At 40.7% G+C, this 22484-nt stretch overlaps 2 protein-coding genes across 6 annotated transcripts; both read right to left on the bottom strand.

Annotated features, from left to right (window-relative positions):
* Positions 1-226: 226 nt before the first annotated feature.
* Positions 227-13242, bottom strand: LOC116326233 (inner centromere protein). Of its 5 annotated transcripts, none has more exons than XM_031747426.2 (21): positions 13052-13241; positions 10893-11038; positions 10692-10802; positions 9965-10602; positions 9823-9877; positions 8673-8733; positions 8478-8592; positions 8342-8378; positions 8146-8233; positions 7916-8056; positions 7591-7608; positions 6508-6617; positions 6310-6430; positions 6104-6211; positions 5863-6002; positions 3253-3373; positions 2595-2681; positions 2376-2411; positions 2093-2155; positions 1846-2002; positions 227-687 (listed from the first exon to the last, which is right to left on the bottom strand). In XM_031747426.2, exons 2-21 carry the CDS (start codon positions 11027-11029, stop codon positions 515-517), a joined length of 2517 nt encoding a protein of 838 aa, XP_031603286.1. In that variant the 5' UTR covers positions 11030-11038; positions 13052-13241; the 3' UTR covers positions 227-514. The 5 variants fall into 5 exon arrangements, with proteins under 5 accessions (XP_031603286.1, XP_031603287.1, XP_039471523.1 ...); XM_039615589.1 differs by lacking the exon at positions 227-687 and adding an exon at positions 1477-1706 and having other exon boundaries at positions 13052-13242; XM_031747427.2 differs by lacking the exon at positions 7591-7608 and having other exon boundaries at positions 13052-13240.
* Positions 13243-15016: 1774 nt separating this feature from the next.
* On the bottom strand, positions 15017-20995 carry pgghg (protein-glucosylgalactosylhydroxylysine glucosidase). Its single transcript, XM_031747500.2, has 14 exons — positions 20740-20995; positions 20033-20338; positions 19741-19951; positions 19228-19663; positions 19024-19143; positions 17770-17901; positions 17589-17700; positions 17371-17443; positions 17142-17278; positions 16930-17063; positions 16204-16299; positions 16028-16125; positions 15708-15931; positions 15017-15334 (listed from the first exon to the last, which is right to left on the bottom strand). The coding sequence occupies exons 2-14, from the start codon at positions 20274-20276 to the stop codon at positions 15258-15260; spliced, it is 2094 nt and encodes a 697-aa protein (XP_031603360.1). The 5' UTR covers positions 20277-20338; positions 20740-20995; the 3' UTR covers positions 15017-15257.
* Between the last annotated feature and the right edge of the window lie 1489 nt (positions 20996-22484).

Below are 22484 nucleotides of genomic sequence, written 5' to 3'. Positions count from 1 at the left end.
AGCCACAGTGCCAAAACCCCTCAGTAGCTGTTCTGGAACTTTTGCCCACAGCAGACTTCTTAGCAGAGGATTTCCCTGAGCTTTAAGCTTTACCACCAGCTTTCAATACAGTGCTGCATTTTGAACTAAAAGTCATGACTGTGAGCTGCTGAGTGACAAAAACCTTTTAAAGCACATACCTTTAATAGAGCAGGTTTGACATACCAGAGTGAAGAAAACAACCATAAATATTATAAATGAAGAGATTCTGCTTTACTGTCCATCAAAATCAACCATCACCGTTGTTATTGAGTTGACCTGCTTTTGATTTACAAGCCAAAACAAAACAATTAAATCTCTAGAAGCTAAACAGAAACCACAGATATAAAAACCTACTGAGACATACAGATGTGAAACAAACATGCATTTAAAAAGAACATTCAGAAAAAAACAAAACAAGTGACTTTATTTGAAACAGATTTTCAGAATTTTAACTTTATACAGCAGTTAATACATCTGTATGAGCGTACAGATGTTACTTTCCAGCTGGAGGCGAGTGCCACACTGCAGAGCTGGTGCGTTTAAAATATCTGGGCTTGCTCTTGTAAAAGATGTTTTCCAGTCGTGGTGGCTCAACTGCTCCAAAGAAAGAGTCCAAATCAGGAGGGTTGAAGTATTGCTTCATTATTATTTGCTGCAGATTGGGACCTGGAAGAGAGAGAACACAAACGGGTCTGTTTAGGAGCTTTAAATAGCATGCAATATCCATAAACACACATGTGGGTTTAAGCTCAGTTTGGTAGGGGTGTAAAATTGTGACAGACCAGAACTGTGATACAAACATCTGAAATATCTTATCATGGTTCAAGTTTCCTGTAGTGTGATACCAAGGATTCTTCATCCTGAGTTAAAGTGCGCTAATATCGAGGAAGCCATTACATTTCAAGTTCAGTCAGGCGGCAACTGGGATTGAAATTCTATTTATGATCAAGTGATCAGTTGTCCAACAGATCTCTGCAGATTGCTGCCTCTCCCTGAACGTGGTACTTCCTGTTGAAGAGAATTCTTCTCCACTGGTGCCAAGTGTTTGCTCACAGACCCCAACAAATATGGGTTTGTTTGTTTTTGTGGTTAGTATTTATTTGTTTGTGCTCTGCCCAACTGTGCTTGTACCAGCTGGCCGTTCTGGGTGCAGAACACGTGAAAACTTGGAAGTTACCGAGTGCCCTCTGGTGGCCAAACTATGCAATCTTAACCACTGTAAATTTTCACAGCGCACATGTGCAGGTAAGACTGGACAGGACACATTGCTGTCTCAGGTTTTCAAGGCAGCAGTCTCTAAAAAAACAAAAAAACAAACAAACCCAAAACACAACATTGTGGTGCTGGGCCATTTCTCTACACCAGCAATTCCCTAAGTCCTAAATTTAGGCTGAGACCGAAACTGCAGACATGGTGGGGGGGGGGGAAGAAAAAAGAAATAAATATTTCTCTCAGTCTTCCTGAGGCAAACTAATTCATGTTTGGTGACGCAGATAGAGGAGAGTTTGTGTTTGTGGAGGTTATAAAATTTATTTCACTTTGAAAAACTTTAAACAGAAGAGAAAAACAAACAAACAAACATTGATTTAGTTGCTGGAGCTGTGTAGTAGCAGTAGTAAGACTCCATGTCATACTCCTTGTACCGCTGGTTGTTACGGGTGAATATGGGCAGGTTTCCAACACGACTGAATTCAGACAAGTAACACAAGGTGAAACTTTGTATGAACCCACCATAACAATTGAGACAAATTATAACTGAGCTGGATTAACAAGTAACACAACAGCACTTCATATATACTGAAGAGTCTAGACATCATTAAATACCTTCTGCCCAGGATGGAATAGGCTTTCTTGGTGCAGACTCGTCATCAGTAGAGTCATCACTGTTTTGGTCCATCCCATAGTCTTCTGGATTTTTGGACAAAATCAAAGGTTTATCTCCACCCTTTGGCGTGATGGCGTATGACTGTGGTGAGGAGTGCTGCAGAAAGAGAAGAAGGAAAAAAGTTCATTTAGTCTTTGTTTAGAATAAATGTACGTGTGTTAAAAATAAATAAAAACAATCACATACCTCAATATCCACAGTCACGTTGAGACCACCACCTTTTCCTACAGGCGTGCTTATTACCGAGCGCTGAACAGTTCAAGAAAATTGGGAAATTACACCCTTTAAAACATTTATTATAAACATTTGCTACTGAGAAACTGAATTGAATGCTAATCTATTCCCTTTGTCATGGCAACAAACACACAGCTTTCATTTAATCGTTTTCACATGTTTAAGGCTTCATGTCAAGAGACATCGTATAATGTACATAATCTCATGTAAAAAGTATAATATCTATAGTTATTACCTCAATATCCACAGTCACATTTAGGTTAGCAGCAGTCTGCATTGCATAAGGAGAGGGGGAAAGATATTTATTAAGGTTTAGAAAAAAAACCACAACCTTAAAAGCGGTTTCATTTGAAATATTTTTGTTGACTGAATGATTTCAAATTACAGAACACATAGAAACACAGCCGATGTGTACCAATGTTAAGCTGTTTCGATGAACTAGTTTTTGCTGTACCTGTGTTTTAGCAGCAGTGTCCCGCTGCTTAGCAGCTTCCATCTCTTTAGCAGCTTTCTCTTTTGCTGCCAGCCTTTGCTGCTCCTCCTAGTGGAAGAAAAACCAGACAGCTGAGCAGCTGCAGTCACAAACAGCTGCTGACAGACGTCCTCATACATTAAGTGAATGAGATCACCATGTGTTCAGTTTTTATGAGGAAAGATGAGAGAAAACTTTCCTAGTCGTTTTCTGAGAGTCCTGCTAATTAACATCTGCTGAAGTGGATGCCTGTCAAACACCATGAACGAGAAGCTCTAGCATAAACAGCAGAGACCTTGCTGCCGTCTTTACACGCCTCACTGACCATGATATCAAATGCATGAAAGCCACAGACTTGCACTGATTATTTGTGTGCACGTACACCGTTTGGTACTTTAGAACTAAACATTCAAGCACATTGGATTTTCTTTGTTCTGCTAAATTGAAAGTACTTGAAGTAATGTTCTCTGCCACATATGCAAAAATGAGCTGAAATACTGAAACCACTGACAAGTGAATTGTGATGCTGCATTTCATTGCTTTGCTGGGAAAGCACCCAAGCAATCGAGAAATGCACTAAACAAAGTAAATATTGTGAGTGCTCAAAAATCAAGTTTTGGTTGACAATTCCGTTTCTTACCAGTTTTCTTTTTTCTTCGAGTGCCTTCCTTTTCTCCTCGAGTTCCCTCATCTCTTTCTCTCTCGCTGCTCTCTCCACTTCACGCTGCAGAGCGAGAGCTTTTTCTTTCTCCACTCGCTCTCTGCAAACACAGACATCACATCAATTTTAAAAAACAAAGTGAACTCACATCCTTTTCTTACAGGCTTTAACAATGTTTTTTGTTTGTTAATTCAGATAATTGACATACTTTAGGTATGTTAGGTATGGTGTTAGGTAGTGGTGCAACGGATCAAAAGTCTCACAGTTCGGATCACTTTTTTTCGTCACGGATCGAATCAATTTTCGGATCAGCAGAAGAAAAAAAAAAAAAAAAGACAAAAATTTAACTCTCCATTTACTTATTTAAGTATTTTTTGCCTATTAAAAATATTCCACTCAAAACTCATTCCACGCAATTATATAAAAACAAATTAAGGTGCAATATAGGGCAGTACAGGGCTTTCTATCTACCACGCCACTGTGATATAATGAGCGGTCACGGTCACATAGCTTTCCGTTGACCTGGAGGTCCATCCATTTGTAGTTAGGGCAACAAGATGCCTGGGACAGTTTAGCCATAACTTTAAACTTTTCCTGCTCATACATGCTTGGAGCGATCTTGTCACTGAAGTTGACGCGCGTCGGGATATCATAGCATGGCTCAAGCACGTTCATCACAGTTTAAACTAGTGCTGTCAGCGTAAATCTTGTTCAAATGACGTTAATGCCATAACTGCATTAACGCGGCAAATCTCCGTTAACTAGTTACCGCGGATCGCCCCGTGCGTGGGGCTGCACGGCGTCAATGCGTCAACTAACGTGTTGACTAGTTTAAACCCCATGTTTTGCACAACGGAATACGGCCTCCTGTCTGCAGCTAAACACCCCAATAGCTTTTGTATTATCTTTAGCCCGGTCGGATTGGGCAGCAAAGGGCTGCTTAAATACCGCAAACTCCTCTGCTCCTCCACTTGGACCGCTAGCGCTGACCATAGCTATCGCTTGACAGACCCACCACGCGCACCATACACATACTTTCTTCTTTTTCGAATCTTCGGATCACGTGCGTGCCGAACTGTGGAGTGGGATCGGTTCGGATTACGGATCAACCGTGATCCGTTGCACCACTAGTGTTAGGTACGGTGTTTTATATATACACACACACACACACACACACACACACACACACACACACACACACACCCCCCAGTACTACACTACTCTTCCACGTCACTGATCACAGTTTGCCATTAATCGTTTCTCTCTGGGAGGGACAGAGAGCAATAAAGGGCAATTTATGGATGTTTGGAAAGTGAGAAATCTGTTAATCATTTGAAATATACATTGTGCAAGTTAGGGCTGCTCAATTAATCGAATTTTAATCGTGATTACGATCTGGGCTTTCAACGATCATTAAAAATGACTGAGCCGATTATTAGCTCCTCCTCTCGCGCTGCTCCGTGTGGCAAATCGAGCGCACCTCTCTGCGTTTCGAGCACGCGTCACAACAATTAAGAGGACCCGAGGGAAGCTCGGAAAGCTAAGCGGAAGTTAATTGGAGAGGAGAGGATAATGGCTGCTGAAGAAAGAATGCCGTTGGTTGAAAAGAGAGGTAAAACGACTTAAGTGGTGTGGAAACATTATGGGTTTGCGGAGTCAGACGTGGATCAAGTAGACATAGTGTGGAAACTTTGCTACGGTGTCGTAGCTGCACCACAGAGCAACACTACAAATTTATTCAGTCATTTGAAGACCGCTCACAAAGTGACATACGATCAAACAATGAAGGAACAGAGAAAAAACTCTTGACAACACCTGCTTCATCCTCACAGACCTCCATTCACGCTACCCTGTACAACACGAATAAATATCCCACCAGCTCCCAGAGACACAAGGAGATAACAAACGCGGTAACGTTTTCCTCGCTAAAGACCACTGCTCAATTAACACAGTGAACAACCAGTATTATGCAGTATTTTGAAGTTCACTAAACAGATGTTTACATTTTTCATTTATTTTTTATATTGCAAACATTTGCACTGTTATCAGTATTTGCACACTATTCTATATTATTTTTTTGACATCTTTAAAGCCATTATTCAATACATTGTTATTGTTAAATAAATATCGTCAAATAATCGAGATCTCAATTTCAGTGAAAATAATCGTGATTATCATTTTTGCCATAATCGAGCAGCCCTAGTGCAAGTCTCACTTAGCAGAGCAAAGAGTTTCCAGTGCAGCAGGATCATATCACAACCACCACAGCTCTTAGCACTAAAGTTAACAATAGCTTTTTAAGCTAAACATCTGGTGCTACATTTGTAACTGTCACTGTTAATGTTAACAATTGTGGATAGATTTTATCTGATAAGCCCAAGTAACGGGTGGCCCTAACTTGGCAGTAGGGTCATTTATAATTTTCAGTGTAACTACAGTTTAAGAGGAAAAAACCATTACAGTTAGTGGATTCTTAGAAAGGCCAATCAAAACCTGACAGTACTAATATATGCTCTTGTTTAATCAGGACCACACATTATTCCTCTGTATTCCTGTATACTGTGAGAAGTATTGAAATCATCATATGACCTTTCAGCAGCAGCTTGCCGTTCCCTCTCCAGCTCCCTTTCCCTCTCGCGTTCCTGCTCCCTCTTCAGCTCGAGTGCTTTACGAGCCTCTTCCTCAGCCTTCTTCTTGGCCAGCAACTCTTGCTGTCGCTTTTCTTCCTCCTGATTTAAAAAACAAACATACATGCAGTATAAGAAAACATAGTGCCTTTAACCCTCTGCACAAAAGCTGTAGTGCTAAAACTCCACAAAAAGCAAATAACCTGCTGCATCTTCTTCTTTTTGGCCTCCTCTTCCATTTTCCTCTTCTGCTCTAGCTCCTCTTGACGCTTCAGGGCCGCTTTCTTCTTGGCCTTCTCGTCCGCCAGGCGCTGCATGAATGCGCACAACGGCAAAGACAGAGCAAATGTGAGTTGGTTTCTTTTAAAGCTGAATATACAGATTCAGGCAAAACAGACCTGTTGCATACCTTATCATTTTTCTCATCAATCTGAGCCATTTTTTGCTCAATCTTTTTCTTCTTTTCTTCCTCCCTCTGCTCCTCTTTTACTTTGGCCTCGAAGACTCTTCTTAACCTCTCATCCCTCTTCCTAGAAGACAACGTTAGAGGTTAATTAAAAGAGAAATTAAAGTTTTGTCTCGATTCTGAAATATGTGCATGGTTAACCTTTTAAGTTCATCCTGTTTCCTCTTCTTCTCCTCTTCCATTTTCCTCATCCTTTCCTCCTCTTGCTCCTGCTTCTTTTTAAGTGCTTCAAGTTTGTTGCGCTCTTTTGTCTGAGAATATAGAACAAAGAGGTTACAAATTAAACAGATTTAAAAAAAAAAACAAAACAAAAAAAAAACACCTCATCCTGTCACAAAGAAATATGATCAAGATGCTGTAAGGTGAAGAGATGGCAAACAAACCCACAAAAATGTGGAAGAAGCCCCCTACAAAAATAAAGCAAAAATCCATCCTGAATGCCATTTTCATGGCCTTTAAAAGGTGCAGTTAAATCAAATGTACAGATTAAAATAAGAAAACTATGCATTAGCCTTTAGTGTTGTGGACCTGCCTGGGAAAATGGAAATTGCCTATGATCCAAGTTCAACACAAAAATAAGTAAAGCCATGAGGAAAAAACCACCAAGTGCACAAACACAGCACTGTACAAATCCCAAGAGTAGCTGAGTAAGATTACAGGTTATTGTTAAACTCAATCCAGCTCCCATAAAGAGAACTTAACCTCAAGTCCAATATACTTCCCCAGTTTTAGCTTAATCCACAAACAGGTCAATCACATTCAAAAGGAAATAAATAAAAAGCTTAGGTTAAGATGGATTTCTACTTTATGATGAAATAATGTCTCAAAGTCAAAACTACCAAAGCTATTTTAGGTGGGTTGATTTTTGTTAGATTACAACACACATGACGAACAAAGGCCATTAGTGACCCGTGAGATCAGGTTGGTGAAATGTTTACAGAGCAGCCCCTTCCACACACGGCCGCTGTGAAACAAATGCACTTGATAAGCTTCAGGTTATTTACATGCAGGTCGATCTCATGCCCATAAAAAGTGCAGAGCAGAGTCCACCTTTACATTTAGTACTTGACTTTTTATTTAAACACCCAAATGTCATGCCAGTGGGAAAGAGGCTTGGATGGGGAAAGTGCTAAATGAGTACAACTTTAATCAAGTACAATGGGAATATTAAACACCAGCAAATGCCCACAAACAAAGTGCTTCAATGTTTGACATTACACTTACCACTATACTAGTGCTGAACTGAGGAGAGGAGAAAGCACATCCAAATAAAGACCGCATAATTCATACCAGACCAAAAATACGACCCACAACATTTATGAAGTGTGTTTTTTTTGGTGCCCCCACATTTTAAGCTCCCATAAGTTTCTCAAATACATGCAAGATTTAGGTTTAAGGGATACTCACTGATGAAAGTACTTTTTCACATTAGTCAGATTAGAAGTGACTGAATGAAACTTTAAATTCACTGCAACACTGACTATACCGAGCATGTGCAGAGAAGCTGGTAAGTATTAAATAATGCTAGCTTGCAGCGTGTGAAGCTTACCTTAGGATCAATCCTCAGAGGAGTGTTGTGTTTGATGAAGGACTTGATCACTGCGGTCCGGCCGACTGAATTCGGAGTCATCATCAGCATCTGATTCTTTTGGACGGTGTGCAGAAAAGATTTCATGTGGGGTTTGATTGCCTGTTCATCCAGAGCAAACAAAGTGTCAAACCTATAGAAATCCACTTAAAATATGAAAATGTCCATCAACCATATGAACAGCTTCTTACACTCTGACTTTTCTTAGGAGGAGAGCACCTCTTTGTTGGACTTTCATCTATAGTATCAGGTGCTTTACGCTTAGTGCTGCGACTTGACCTAGGAAAAAACAAAAAGAAGGAACAGGTAGAAAAAAAATAAATAAAAACAATTCATTTACTTTTCCTGTAAATGCGCCCTTTATCACAGCAGTCATACAGCACCCACCTCCGAACTGGCAGCGAATTCAGCTTCTCAATGGCGACTGAAAGAAAATGTTTTCAGTGCAAATAAGTCTCAAATGAAATGACAATTAGACTAAAAAAATAAATAGATATTGTATTTATTAATAGAGTTTCCATACTTGCTCTGTTAGGAGTGCTCATTTTCATCTCACTGATAAACAACGATGGGGGCGCCAGTTTCGGTGAGTTTGCAGCCACAGAACGAGTGATGCGCATGAGAGACTGTTGTACACCCTGGTTATCAAATGTTGATCATTAACACAACTCTATTTCAAAGTTACTGCTTTGATTATTAAAAGGCTCTATGTACATACCTCTGGAGTTCCCTGAGATTTTTCAGGTGCAGCATTAGCCACAGATACAGCTTCTGACACTCTATAGGAGCGAATAAACAAACATCACACTTTATTAGCACTGTTCGTGCAAGTGGGAGTGGAGCAGACCATGAAGTGTTTTTAAAGCCAACATGGAAACTGACATTCACCCAGAGCAGGGACTTTAAAATGGGTTAAATGTGTTTTCTTATACTGGTTCTAATAAGACGTCAGGCAGCAGAGTTTTCATGTAGACCAGACAACAGAGCCTTAGATTAGTCAAGCCTGCTAGATGTAAAAGTGTGCATCGGTTTCTTAGAGTGCCTCAGAGACAGAAAAGGTCACACTTTAAAAATATTTTGAAAGTAATACAGTTAGATCCATGAGTATTTGGAAAATGGCACTTCTTTTTGTACGTCTGGTCTGTACACAACACACAGTGGATTTTAAAAAACAAATAAGATGTGATTAAAGTGCAGACTTTCAGCTTGAATGCAGAGGGTTTAACAAAAATTTTTACTTTAACTGCTCTGGAATTATAGCTTTTTAGTTTTGCAGCATTAAGCTGAGTCTGAGCACAGAGTACAGCCCTGTACACTTCACAGTTCATCCTGCTACTTCATCAATAAACATCAACAAATGACCTGGTTCCACTGGCAGACATTAGGCCCATGAGATAACACTACCTCCACCATGTTTGACAGATAATTTAGTATGCTTCAGTTCGGTTTCTTCCCTTCTCATCATTCTGGTACAAGTTTATCTTGTTTTCATTTGTACAAAGAATTTCTTTCCAGACCTGAGCCAGCTCTTTTGGATGATTTCTGGCAAGTCTAATGTGGGCTTCCTGTTCTTGAGCATAATCTGTAGTTTGCATCTTGTACCAACTTTGTGTATTTACATTCATGAAGGCATCTGTTGATCACAGACCTTGACAATGAGATGTCTACCATCCTCAGCTGCATGAGCCCTAAAGTTAAATCCAACATCACTCCTAGGTTTCGTGCTTATTTGCTTTGGGTAAAGACTTAGTTTAAGGATCAGTAGATTCAAGGAGACCGTTCAGAACCTTTTTTTTTTTTTTTTAAGAAGCGCCGTTACAAAACCGTATCATTACGATTCCCATATCCTTTTTAAAAATATCACCCACACTTCTTGATTTTCTTTCTCCATTTCCTCCTCATCCTCCTCCACGCAAGAGTCATCTGCAATAATAAAAAGTCAAACATTATAAACAGCCCTTTAATACGTGGAAAATTAAGTAATTATAAGCAAACTAGTCCTTTTCTTACCACTAACTTTGGTGCTACATGTGGAGTTACCCGCACGAGTAGCTTTCCTCTTAAGCATGGAGCGGCGCGAGGCACGGCGGACAGATTCCTGAGTCATACTGTGCCGCAGGCCAGCCAGAGAGTGACGTAGCTTCAGGGAGCACTGCGCAGAGCTGCGCCTTGAGGTTTGAGCAGGTTCAGCTATTGCAATCTTAGCAGCTGTACGGCCAGGAGAGGGCTCAGGCTCTTTTGCAAGCTCAGCAGACAAGCGGTCTGCATGAGAGATGCTGACAACGGCTTCAGGTAAGGGAATCTTTGGCGACTCAGGAGGTGTGGCGTTGCCAACTGCGTCACCTGGTTTGACTTTAGCATCATTCACCTCCTTATTTTTATCCACCATCACCACCACCACCTCCTCCTCCTCCAGCATTGGCTTTTTGTTTTGCACTTCTTCAGCTTTATCGCTGTCATGAGGTGACTGGCTCTCATCATCTACCACCTCAGGCTTTGTCTGTTTGTTTCTGCGAGTGGTGCGTTTGGACTGTCCAGTGCTGCTGGCTTCAGAGGTGGAGACCTCAGAAATGGGATCTTCTTTAGCAATGAATTGCAGTGATTTAACAGAAGAGCCACGAAGGTTACTGCGCCTTCCCTTTGAGTATCTAAGCAGGAAAGGATAATGTAAGAGTTACAAAAATGTATAGCACACTTCAGACTGCCTTCACTAAAAACAGGAACTGATAAAACAAACCTTTGCTTTCCCTGATTTTCTTCTTGACGACCCAAAGACACACGCTTCCTGCGACTGTTTTTCTTCTGTGACGGCGTCTTTGGCATCAACTCTGGTTCAGCATTAAAATCTCTGAAACGAAGAAAAGAAAGCACTCCATTAGAAAAAATTTAAACACATCTATAGAGTAGAGCTACATAGAAGAAGGTATTTATAGCCTACCTTGAGAACATGCGATTGGCTTCTTGCTGGATCTCCTCAAGCCAAACCATGTGGACATTATCGATTTCATTGATGATGTCTTGTGCTTTGCCACCAAACATCTGCGTGAGGGATCGCACTGATAGTACGGAGTTCATGGTGACGGCCTAAGGCACAAAAAGCCGACAGAGTTCTGAGATTACAAGAATAGTTAAGACCCAATTTACAGGGGTATATTTAAAAAAAAACAAAACAAAAAACCCCACACACTAATTTTTAACTTTTTTTAGTGCCAGAATCAGCAGGACTCTGCTAAAAATATGTTTAACAAGTTACTTTCTTTAAGTGAGGTTACATTTTCCCCCCATATCAATTTAATGTACATTTTTATCAAAAAGAAAATGCACTTTGTCTAAATCATGCTCACGTACAGTCACCTCCCAAACACCCGTTTTGAACTGGGGGAAAATGTAAAACCTCTTTGCTATGATCTTGCTTTGTTTTTCCCTTGCAGTGGAGCCCTTCTCCCCTCTCCAAAATTCACTCCCCGACATCCTGCGGCAGGTTTAGTTCAGCTCGAGTGAAGATGATGGATCAGCTGTTAAGAATCACCTTAGTTTCAAGCAGCCCCACACAGAGCAATAACTACAGTTTAGATGAGAATAATTACTAATCTTAAAATTTTACACATACCTTTTAAAGCATTAAATCACCTTATTCAAGGACTTATGAAGCCCTAATGTAGCTGGGAATCTATTTAGTTCGCTGAATTGGGCACCATCAGCATTTGAAATGTCCTTTTCAAAGTAGCTTATTGAAAATGTTTCATATGCAGCAATGTTTTGTTTCTTTTAAATCCTTCTCATTGTCTCAATATTTGCCATGACTTATGCATTTCTTTTCTTTGTTTGTAGCATTTTTGTTTTGTTTTTTTAAATCTGTTTTGGGACATAACATTTTTAACTTCTTTCTATGACACACCAATAAATAAAATGCACCAATATTATAATAAATGTCAACTGGTGAAAAATGGCTGGTCTGAGTATTTCAGGAACTGCAGATCTACTGAGATTTTCCAACATGGAGAGAAGAACAGAATAGTCTGAAAAAGAGAAATTATCCAGAGAGCGGCAGGTCTCTAGGTGACAATGCCTTGTCGATGCCAGAGGTCAGAAGAGGCTAGCCAGACTGGTTCAAGGTGATGGGCAGGCAAAGGTAACTCAAATAAACACTCATTACAATTACGATGTGGAAAAAACAAACAAAAAAACCCAAACATTTCTCAATGCCCAACTTATCCAGTGTTAAAGCAGATGCCGTACAACAACAGAAGACTACAGGGGGCCATTCCTGTCAGTTACAAAGAGGAAACACTTTCCACTGGATCACCACAAGTTCACATCATGGATCTGCAGCACCTGTGTTATGCTCTGAAGTCAGTGTGGACCAAGCTCTCTCAGCAATCTTTACAGCATCTTGTTGAATCTATGCCATAAAAATTTAAGGCAGCTCTGGGGGAAAACGTGGGTCCAACCCAGTATTAGCAAGGTGTACCTAACAAAGTGGCCACTGAATGTAAGTATTACACATATAATATAGAATAAAAAAATTAAAAAAAAAAAAAGTTTTATTATAAGACTTTAACCTTTGGACAGCTGTGCAAAGAATACAAGTAATATTAGACTAACTAATGTGTGGGATTTCCTGATAACGTATACTAAACTTGAACAGTGCACAGTTTTCCACTTCCGCGACTACACTATATGACAATTAAGGTAAGTGGGTATTTAACAGTGTTGTCGACCAAGAGATTTGTTTTTAATATCTTTTTGCAGACTTGCCATGTTGAGTTGCCATAAAAATAGCATCATTACATGAGCTAAATATTCCAAAAGCACTGAATAATGCATTGAAGTGAACAAAATTAACCCTGCCGAACGTTTTCAAATGAACAAGCTAGGTTAGCTAGCACAAAACACTTACGACAGTGCACGCATATTATTTTAAATACTACTGTTAAGACTGTCGCAACAGTAGTTTTAAGACACATCCGCATAATATAATACAACATCTTTATCGCGTTTTACTGATAGCTGCTCTGCCGTGTCCTAAAAGTACCACGTTTACCAGCTAACGTTGATGACCTTAGCTAACATTGTCTATAATGTCAAAATATTTACCTTTGATGTTCGCGTTTCTGACGGCTCGTTGTTCCGCTTATTTTAAAAAGCTACATCAATCGCATACTTGCGTAAAAGACAAATTTGCTAAAACGAGGGGCTTCCAACTTTAATGAATACCCAAGAAGACAACAGCGACCCTACAAACTGTCCCGCTGAAACCGTTTATAACTTGTTCAAACCTCACCAGCCAATCCTGAAGCGCTGTGACCCCGAGTGGCGTTCGATTTGTGGACTGGAATATTTGGATGGGCGGAGATCACCTCGGTCAGAATAGCTGGGGAAGAGGCGGAGTACCGAAACTCGTGACACGAGAACTCAAATCGTGCGAACCCGAGCAGAAGTTCAGGGCGGAGTTACTGCGCTGCCCAGATTTAAATGGACCAATCGGAGATCTGTCGTGCTCCGCCCCTCCAGCACTCAAACATTGAGGATTGACAGTGAAATATAACCAAAGTGGACCAGTTAGAGAAATGTATTTTATTTTTTGTTTCGTTTTTTCTTTTTATTATTTAAAAATAACTCTTGGAAACTGTGGGTTTAGAGTTCGGCTGGCTCTTATTGGTAAACATCTGGATGGAAAGTGTGGATGTGCTCAGTATCAGAAAAGCATAAGGATCTAGATGGTGTTGGATTATATAATAGTTTTACCACAAGGGATTTGACGATTAAAGGGTAGAGGGTAGCAATACACCAGCACAGACTCTAGTGTGCCTAAATCAAGAAGACGATGCAATTGTATTTCAAGTAAACAGTGATAACCTTCCCCTGGATTTTTTCCCCCCTTGCAGACTGAAACAGTTTTCTCCTGCCAGGAAGCAAAGCTACAGGATGCTTGAAGTCATGAATCTCACAAAGGTCATGGTAGTCTGTAAGTCAAAGTAAACAGAAATGCATTGTGTACATGCTCTTGTTCCCTCATCCTTCCAGTCATAAATAAAAGTTTATAATGCATTGTAATTATTGTAAGTTGTTTAGTGTTTTGTTTTTTGTTTTTTCCATGGCATATCTAACTATAACTCTAATCATCTAACAGTCACCATTAAAAAGTGTGGATGTGCTTAGTGTCAGGCAAATTAACATAGTTAACTAAAACTTACTCCCTAACTTAGTCTTTTCTTAATGTAGTATAGGGGATGGTGCAAATATTCATTATCCCTGAGTAGAGAGACACTAGGGAAAGTGTCACGATATTTTACATGGTGATAATGTATTGATACAAAGACACCAAATATCTGTATTTCTTCAAATAAATTAAAATACTCTCTTTTCATGCATCACCATCCTGAGATAACATCAGAAGAGCAAACTTCAATCAGTTCAACAAAACAACATCCAACACTTTATACACTTAGCTTGACATGTCTATCTCTTAATTCGAATTCTGGCTTAGTCACATGAATGAAAATTAAACAGCAACCTCCTTAAACCTATAAAAGAAATTGATGGACTGACTGCAATCACTCTCAGATTGCTGAAGGTCTGAAAATAATTGCTGTCTAATATATAAATGCAGACAGATGGCAAACATGTTGCCATGAGCCTGCATGAGTCTTTGTCAACAACCAAACTCGAGGGGACTCGACTCAACTGGCTGCCAGCTGCTTGTATTCTGGTAATACTCCTCTTGGTAAATCACAGTAGATGTTATTGCAATACTCTGCATATGACAAAATGTTTACAGTTGCTATAATATCATATTGTGAGTTAAATCAAGTGATAATATTGTTACATGTGGTGCCTGGTGAGTCCCACCTTTATCAAGGACAATTAGCACACATAAAAATATAAACAAAAACTCACAACGATTAAACTCAAATGTCAAAGCTGCTCTGAACTAAAGTGAAAGGAAAAGATTCACAACTAAAACAAACAAACAAACAAAAACGCTAAATAAAAATATGTAATTATAATAACTCTGCTAATCATATTTCCTTTGACATCCCAAACTTCAATAACTCAGTAATTTAGACTCAAAGTTTTTCTGCATTTTTTTTTATTAACGCAAGAAGTCCACAAATATTACGCAAATCCATCTGTGTATTATTTGTTGCCCTGCTCAGATCCGTAGGTGCTGGGAGACTTAAATTAATACTGCCCTTCTTTATTCCATACATTTAGTAAATCAAGCGAAATATAATAAAAACAAATAATATGCTTTCAACTGTCAGTATGTGAAATGTTTCGGAGGATCGGTGCTCTGGTTTCAGAAAGGCCAGCAGGAAGCAGCTGAAATCAGTTTGCAAACACATCCGGGCTCTCGAGGAAAAGTTACCGGCTGCCCTGAAAATACAGATGTATACAAGCTTGGATCAGGTTCAGCTATGCACACCGGTTTGCAATCTTTTTCTGCCAGGCTATACTTCTGAGTTCATGCCCAACACATTATTTTTACATCACTTCCAACCTAGATAAGGTAAGCTGGAGAAGATAACAGTCCTGAAGTTTTTTTCCCTGATTATGAGATTCAAATGTTTTTCACTTCTATCAATATTGTGTCCCCATATAAACAGTTAAATGATGATTTCTCTTTGCTATACTGCGAGACACGTGTGTTAGTTTCTTATTAACACAGAAACTGTCAAATTAATTTCATGAGTAAAACCTGCTCTGAAGAGCTGCATGTTCAAACTGCATGTTTGAACTTGTGCTTTACCTGGTGTGAGGGGGATTTTAGTTCCTGATGCCTTCAGGACAACTTGTAAATTACAGGGCTTAGTGTTGCCTGCACTGCCTTCCTGTTCCCTCAGTATGATGCAGACTTCTTCCTTCCTCAGCAGCCAGTCCATCTGGCTGCCCAGGTAGTTGACACCACGGACACAAAGCTCGCAGACGTCGTTGGGAAGCAGTGGCGAGAATGCCAGGCAGTCCTTCTGAACTCTAGGATATAAAACAAGTGTGTGAAGCTTTGTATCACTGCAAACACACTGTGGACTGAACACACCGAAGTGTTTATTTCCTGGATTAAGAACTAACCTAAAACCGGTGTAGCCAAACAGCACAGCTTGCAGGAATCCTCCCATACCTGTGAGAAAGTTCACTGCACCGGAGCCATCGGATGATTCACTCCATACCTGCGAGGAAGGGTAATCAATCTTTCACCCAGTAAATGTCAGGTGTGTGTTTATGTGGATGTGTGAGCCAAAGGGTACCTGGAACGGGCCCTGGATGTTGTTGAAGCACTTTTCAAGTAAAAGCTGAGCTTTCTCAGCCTCCCCGAGCTCCAGCCAGCCGATCGCAAACATCCCCTGAAAATGGAAAGTAAAAAGTTTTGATTCAAATATGAACACAAAAGTCAGTCACTGTACCACACTGAGAAGTAAGACTCTAGCCAGGTTATATTTTAATGCCTAAATTTATGATGATGTTCATCTTGATGCCATTTACCATCTGTTACATATTTCTGATACTGTTCAGTGTTTCATTAGTACTTTTTTTTCTCTGTTACATCTATCCAGCAACCTTATTTAAAGACACTGCACATAAAACCAGTGATGAGCTTATTAAAAGAATATTTCATTGGGGGGAGTTATTAAGTACACTTTACTAGAACTGATTTGGATCCTCTTTTGTCTTCATAACTACTTTAACCTCCTAAGACCCGAACTCGTTCATGGCATGCATTTTTAATTTCTTTTTGCTATTTGGGCTGATTGGGACCTGATGAATGTAAAAACAAAGAGTTTCTGAGAAGAGGATATCAGGCCCTTGTAGAGCAAAATTTAGTATTGTGGTCTGGACAACCCAAAATGTGATGTCCACATATGTGGACGGCAGGTCTTAGGAGGTTAATTCTTGTTGACACAGATTGAACAAACCTCAAACTTAGTTCATTCAGCAGTTTTGTGTGACGATAGAGGATGCTACTTCTTTCATACCCATGTCATAGCTGGACCGTGAGGGTCTGTCACTGGCTCGTATGCTTCAAGGTCATTCCTTCTAACCTCTGGGGACATCGGCAATCCAAGAGGATATCCCAGCAACACTGTGTCCGCCTGCTTCACGGGATGCCCTGTTTGTCATCCGGAGGACATTCTGGCATCAAGTTAAGAATATTTAAGGTTCTTTCTTAACAGAAATAAATATTAACCTTTAATGTAGCCGTCGTACTCAGGATGGTACTGATGCTCTTCGTCAAAAGGTATCTTAATGTATTCGGCCACTGCTTGCCATTCCTTGGGCACAGAGTGCTGAAGGAGTTCAGCCAGTTCTACAGCAAACTGAAGACTGACAAATAAGATATTTTCATTACTACTGGTATTGATAAGACATAAGTTATAAGGTGTTATAGTTATAAGTTTAAAGTTGAATACAAATACCCAAGTTTGGCCACTGTGTTTGTGTACACAGAGTCATTAACATTGTAGTAATATTCATCAGGCGGCATGACACCTGAAAGGAAACAACATGAAGTTAACGTTCAATATAAAATAAACCAAAGTGTGAGTCACATCCTTTCTTTAAAGCAGGTAACTGATGCACTGAATTTATTTAGCGTGACAAGGTTGAGTACTATCTTCCTACTAATTGTCTTTACCAAGGAGGTGATATTTCTGGTCCTCGGGCTTCCAGGTTACCCTTGAAACCCAGTAATCAGCCACACCATAGATGACCTCGCTGCCCAGTCCCTCTCTGAACATGGACAGATCCTGCAGCAAAGAGCTAGATTAACGAAGCCAGGTAGAAGGGACAGTGATTGGGGATGTGAACGAGCATACCTCGGTGAGGTAAAGATAGTGCTGGAAGGCCAACGTGACATCTCCGTTGATGTGAATCTCTTGTTGTCCATAAATGTCCTCTGGACACACCTCTCTCCCTGACACAGCACTCTCCCACGGGAACTTTAGACCCTGTAAAAGAGCATAATTCTTTAGAAGGCTCAGACTCTGTTTGATTGTTATTATTAAAAAGTAAAGCCGGACCTACAGAGAGTCAAACATATGCCTCTACAACAGCATACAGCAGATACTAACTGTGCACCAATGGGGCAGATGTACAGAAAATATTACAACCACTAGGTTCTGAGGTGTTCATGCAGCTGTATTCTCATGTCAAGTTCATCTTTATTCTAGCATTTTCATTATTATATCCCAGTTGTTAGTCTTACTCTCGGAATATTTCACACAGTTAAACAAACAAAAACTGCAAGAAAAAAAGGATTATAAGAGAACATGGATTTTCCACTAAAAATGGGCACTGTGAATGCACCAGGACACGCAACAGCTATTACGATCATAATCTCTTTCCAAGTAAGTGATGAAAGGATACCAGGTTTCAACAAAGTCGTCCTGTTTATCTTTTACAGTATATCTGATTTTACAGTTGAATCTGTCGTTTCTGCCTCACTGTTGTACCCACAGCTTGTTTTTTTTCACAATCTAACACTGAGTTATTTGCCCGAAATTCCTCAGAAACTCTCAATAGTATTAAGATTTGCTCTGGTTCTGAGTAGTTTTGATATTTTAATATACAACATTCTTCCAGGTAAATGTGAAAGTATTCCGAAGGTTAATATGTAACATCCTATATTAAAAAAAGCACAACATTTGTAAAATGTCTTAATGGACTTTATTGTAAATATCAGCACAGGAATATTAATTCCACTGTGTCAGAAATGTGTTTTAAGACCTGTTCTGATAACAAAATCCGCCTGAGAGCCTCTAAAACTGAACAATGAACATGTTGGATGTTATTGTTTAGTCATAACCAGAAGATTTACAGAGTTTGGTTGTGTGCGAACTGTGTAAATCTACCAAATGGAATCACCACTGTTGGTGGAAACTAATAGTAACAAGAATAACTTTATTATTATTTTTTTTTATTATTGTAACTTTATTACTTACTTTACTATGTTCTGATGTGCCACCACATCATGAGTGCGTTTGTGTGTTGATCTGTGTATCCAGTACTGTTTTCAGAGTTGAACAGAAGAAAAACAGTAGAAAAAAAATATTCCACTGATCATCTTATACCTTGTAGCCTTGCTTTTGGGCGTTGTCTTTAGCACCATCTATGGTCCCCACCCTGTACTCCAGCACAGCTCGGGCTAGTTTCGGATAAAAAAGGGCTATCCCGGGATACATCCAGATGTCCTGCCACAGGAAGGAAGAGTCATTGTGTGACACAACATATAACAGAATCAACAACACATGGCCATTGGCTGAATCTAGCCTCACTTGGTCCCAGAAAACATGGCCCCAGTAGTCTTGGCCTTCTCCACCATTAGAGAGTCCTCCTGGACTGACTCCACCAAAAGAGCTGGAGGTGTCATGTATGGACGGGAAAGCGCTGAGGAGGTAGAACATGCAGCCAATCAGGGCCTTGCAGAGGCTCTCAGACCCTGTCACCTCCACTTTGCTCTGCAGCCACAGCTCTTGCCAGGCTTTCTCGTGAGATGGACGCAGACTCCCAGTTGCCATCAGATTCAGGCCCTCATCAAAACTGGCCTCAGCAGAGTCTAAACTGCTGGCAGCAACCAGGATGAAGCCCCAGCGAGCCTGGCTGTGCTCGGGAGGGAGCATCAGCGTCACGGGCACGGGGGTCCAGATGAGGTGCACAGTAGGACAAGAACCTCCAGGGTACTCAGCTGCGGTTGTCTGTCCCTGGATATGGCTGAGGGAGGGCTGGATTTAGACTGTGCAACAGTTTTTCCTTTTACTAAAAACTCAAAAAAATGTTGTTAGCCTCACCTGCCTCCTCTGTAATCAGGACCGGCCTCAAACCTGATGTCTTTGCTCTGAGGTGTAAATGAGCTGACCAGTTTAACCGTGACGGGCTCCTGTGAGGTCACCTGACGCTCCAGCAGGATCTCCATCACCATCAGGTTGGGGTAGTGTCGGTGAGAGTACAAAGACTGTGTGGCAGTGGCGCTAGCGGAGCTCAGAGTGTGAATAAAAATGCCTGCACAAGAAGACGAGAGAGAAGTATGAGACCAGATCAGCAACAACACCATGGAGAAAACACTTGCACAGGAGAAGCTACCTTTGTGGGTGTCCAGGCTGTAGGTGTGTTGGACAGGTTCCTCTAGCTCCACCTTAACAGCTAGAGGACAGGGGACATCTGCTCTGTGGCAGCGCCCACCCTCCCCATTATAAACGCCCCCCATGTGCATGACATTATTGAACACCCTCCAGCCCAGGTGGCCATTCGCAAGCGGAGGGAGGAAGCGGAGGTCACTAGGGAGGGTGTCGGTGGTGAAGATGTAAGGGTCCGAGTCACAGGACATGATGAGGAGATTACCTTCACTTTAAAGGCTCAAATCAAACCAAGAAGTCAGGAGGTTTTCACCTAAATGATAAAAATGTTTGATTTGGAGTGAAAAACCATTAAGGTTAACAATGCAAACATAAGACTGTAGATCTCAAATGCTTTTTTCCTCTGTGGACCTGGACCCTCTATTTTTCACAGGTTCACATTAGTAAGACTATTTGCAGACTGTAGACTTTGACACTTCTGTGTCACAAGCCATGCCAAATATAACCATAAGATGTGTCATGCAGACAGCCTGGCTGAAATTTAGCAACGCAAAAACAAAAATACACAAATAAAGATAAAATGTCCCCTTATCAAGTAAAATCATGGTTTCAAACACATTCGGTTAAAGCTCAGTCGCTGCTGCCAGCAGCATGCACAAACACGTACAGTAAGTTCTTAAACTCATTACTTAAGTGGGAATGTTTTATTCTCACGTGAGGAAGAAGAAGCATCTGTTTCTGTAACAAAGAGGAATGCAGGAAAACCAAAGTCCAGGCGAGACCCGGACAAGATCCCAAACCGCTTGTTCTTTAGGGCTCAACTCATAAAACAAAACAAAACAAAAACAAACAAACAAAACAAACCCAAAACTTTATGTGCTTTAATTTGTTCCAGATTTTATATCTAGCGCACTCGAAAGTTGTTGGTGAAGTAGCTCTAACTGAATTGTAGGAGGAGACCTGTGTCGTGCAGCACAGAAAATCTGGATTTGGTTTAGGTCCCATGTAAAACATGGGCTGGATTCACTGTGGGGTTTAAAGTCAGTTTATCAAATCCAGATGCTCTGGTAAAAACAGCATGCCCTTTCCGTGTTATTGGAGATGTCAGGTGCACTTTTCATGTTGTGCATAAAAGCAAAACATTAATGTAAACTCCATTTAAATGCTGATAGTTTAATGAGACCGGTTATGTCACAGGCTCAAATGGCTGCTATCTTATCCGTACATATGTCCAATTAAAACAGCAGCACCACTCTTCAGGCCACACAGTAACAGTGTTTATTGTCGGTCTGTTCCCCAGAGGCATCACGTCACTTTCTCCAAATTAAAGCTCGTCATTTTCCCATCAGCTCCACGGTCACACTAAAAGTTTTCTCTTTGCTTTAGCAGTCAGACTCAGATGCATTGTCCTCGTTCGGATTTTCTAAACACAAAATTTGCAGTTATATTTATGTTATAATTAACTAATTAATAAAAGCTCCAGAGATAAAATCACCATCGTCCATCCATCCATTTTCTTCCGCTTATCCGGGGCCTGGTCGCGGGGGCAGCAGCCCAAGCAGAGAAGCCCAGACCTCCCTCTCCCCAGCCACCTCCTCCAGCTTGTCCGGGGGAACACCCAGGCGTTCCCAGGCCAGCAGAGAGATATAATCTCTCCAGCGTGTCCTGGGTCTGCCCCGGGGCCTCCTCCCGGTGGGACATCCTCGGAACACCTCACCCAGGAGGCGCCCAGGAGGCATCCTTGTCACCATCGTCTTTTTCCATTACTGTATTTTTGAGCTTTCCAGGGCTGCACCTGTCCTCCTGTGGGCTGTGGGCAAATAGATAAGGTAGATAAAACGTAGGGCTCTATGAATGCGTGCTTAATAAAGTAGCTTGTAGTCTGAAGTCCTTTGTTTGGCCAGTAAGACTAGAAAAGTGCCAGTCCTTTGTCAGTACCAGCCACATGCACTCTATTTGAGGGGTTCAAGGTAAGGCTACATACAAGGTATCCTGTGGAGTTTTTGATCGCTGGCTCTGGGACAACACTTTTATGAGTGTCCCTGTTTCGTTTGTATTGTGTGAGGACACGAGGACATCAGAGCAAGTGGGCAGCTTGAGTCACATCCTGCTGTTGCTTTGCTTTTATTCACTAACGCATAAAAAAACTTTAGACTTCCAGTTTGTGGAATAAATGAGCGGAAATATAACATATGTTTCTTGGGGTCTAACATCAACCCAATAAAACGCTCTACTAAAGCACAAACACGCATTGTCAGTACTCCTACCTGCTCTCATACAGCAGGTAAAATAAGTATTGACCACTTTTTTTGTAAGTAAATATATTTCAAAAGGTGCTATTGACATGAAATTCTCACCAGATGTCGGTAACAACACATCCAATCCACATACGAAAAGAAATAAAGCCATAGATGTCCATGAAACAAATTATATGCCAGTCATTTAATGGCAAGCCTATT

The sequence above is a fragment of the Oreochromis aureus genome, linkage group 7 (genome assembly GCF_013358895.1).
Source record: "Oreochromis aureus strain Israel breed Guangdong linkage group 7, ZZ_aureus, whole genome shotgun sequence".
Taxonomy (NCBI): domain Eukaryota; kingdom Metazoa; phylum Chordata; class Actinopteri; order Cichliformes; family Cichlidae; genus Oreochromis; species Oreochromis aureus.
The sequence above is the reverse complement of the archived record's forward strand: the minus strand, read 5'-3'. Positions and strand labels throughout refer to the sequence as shown.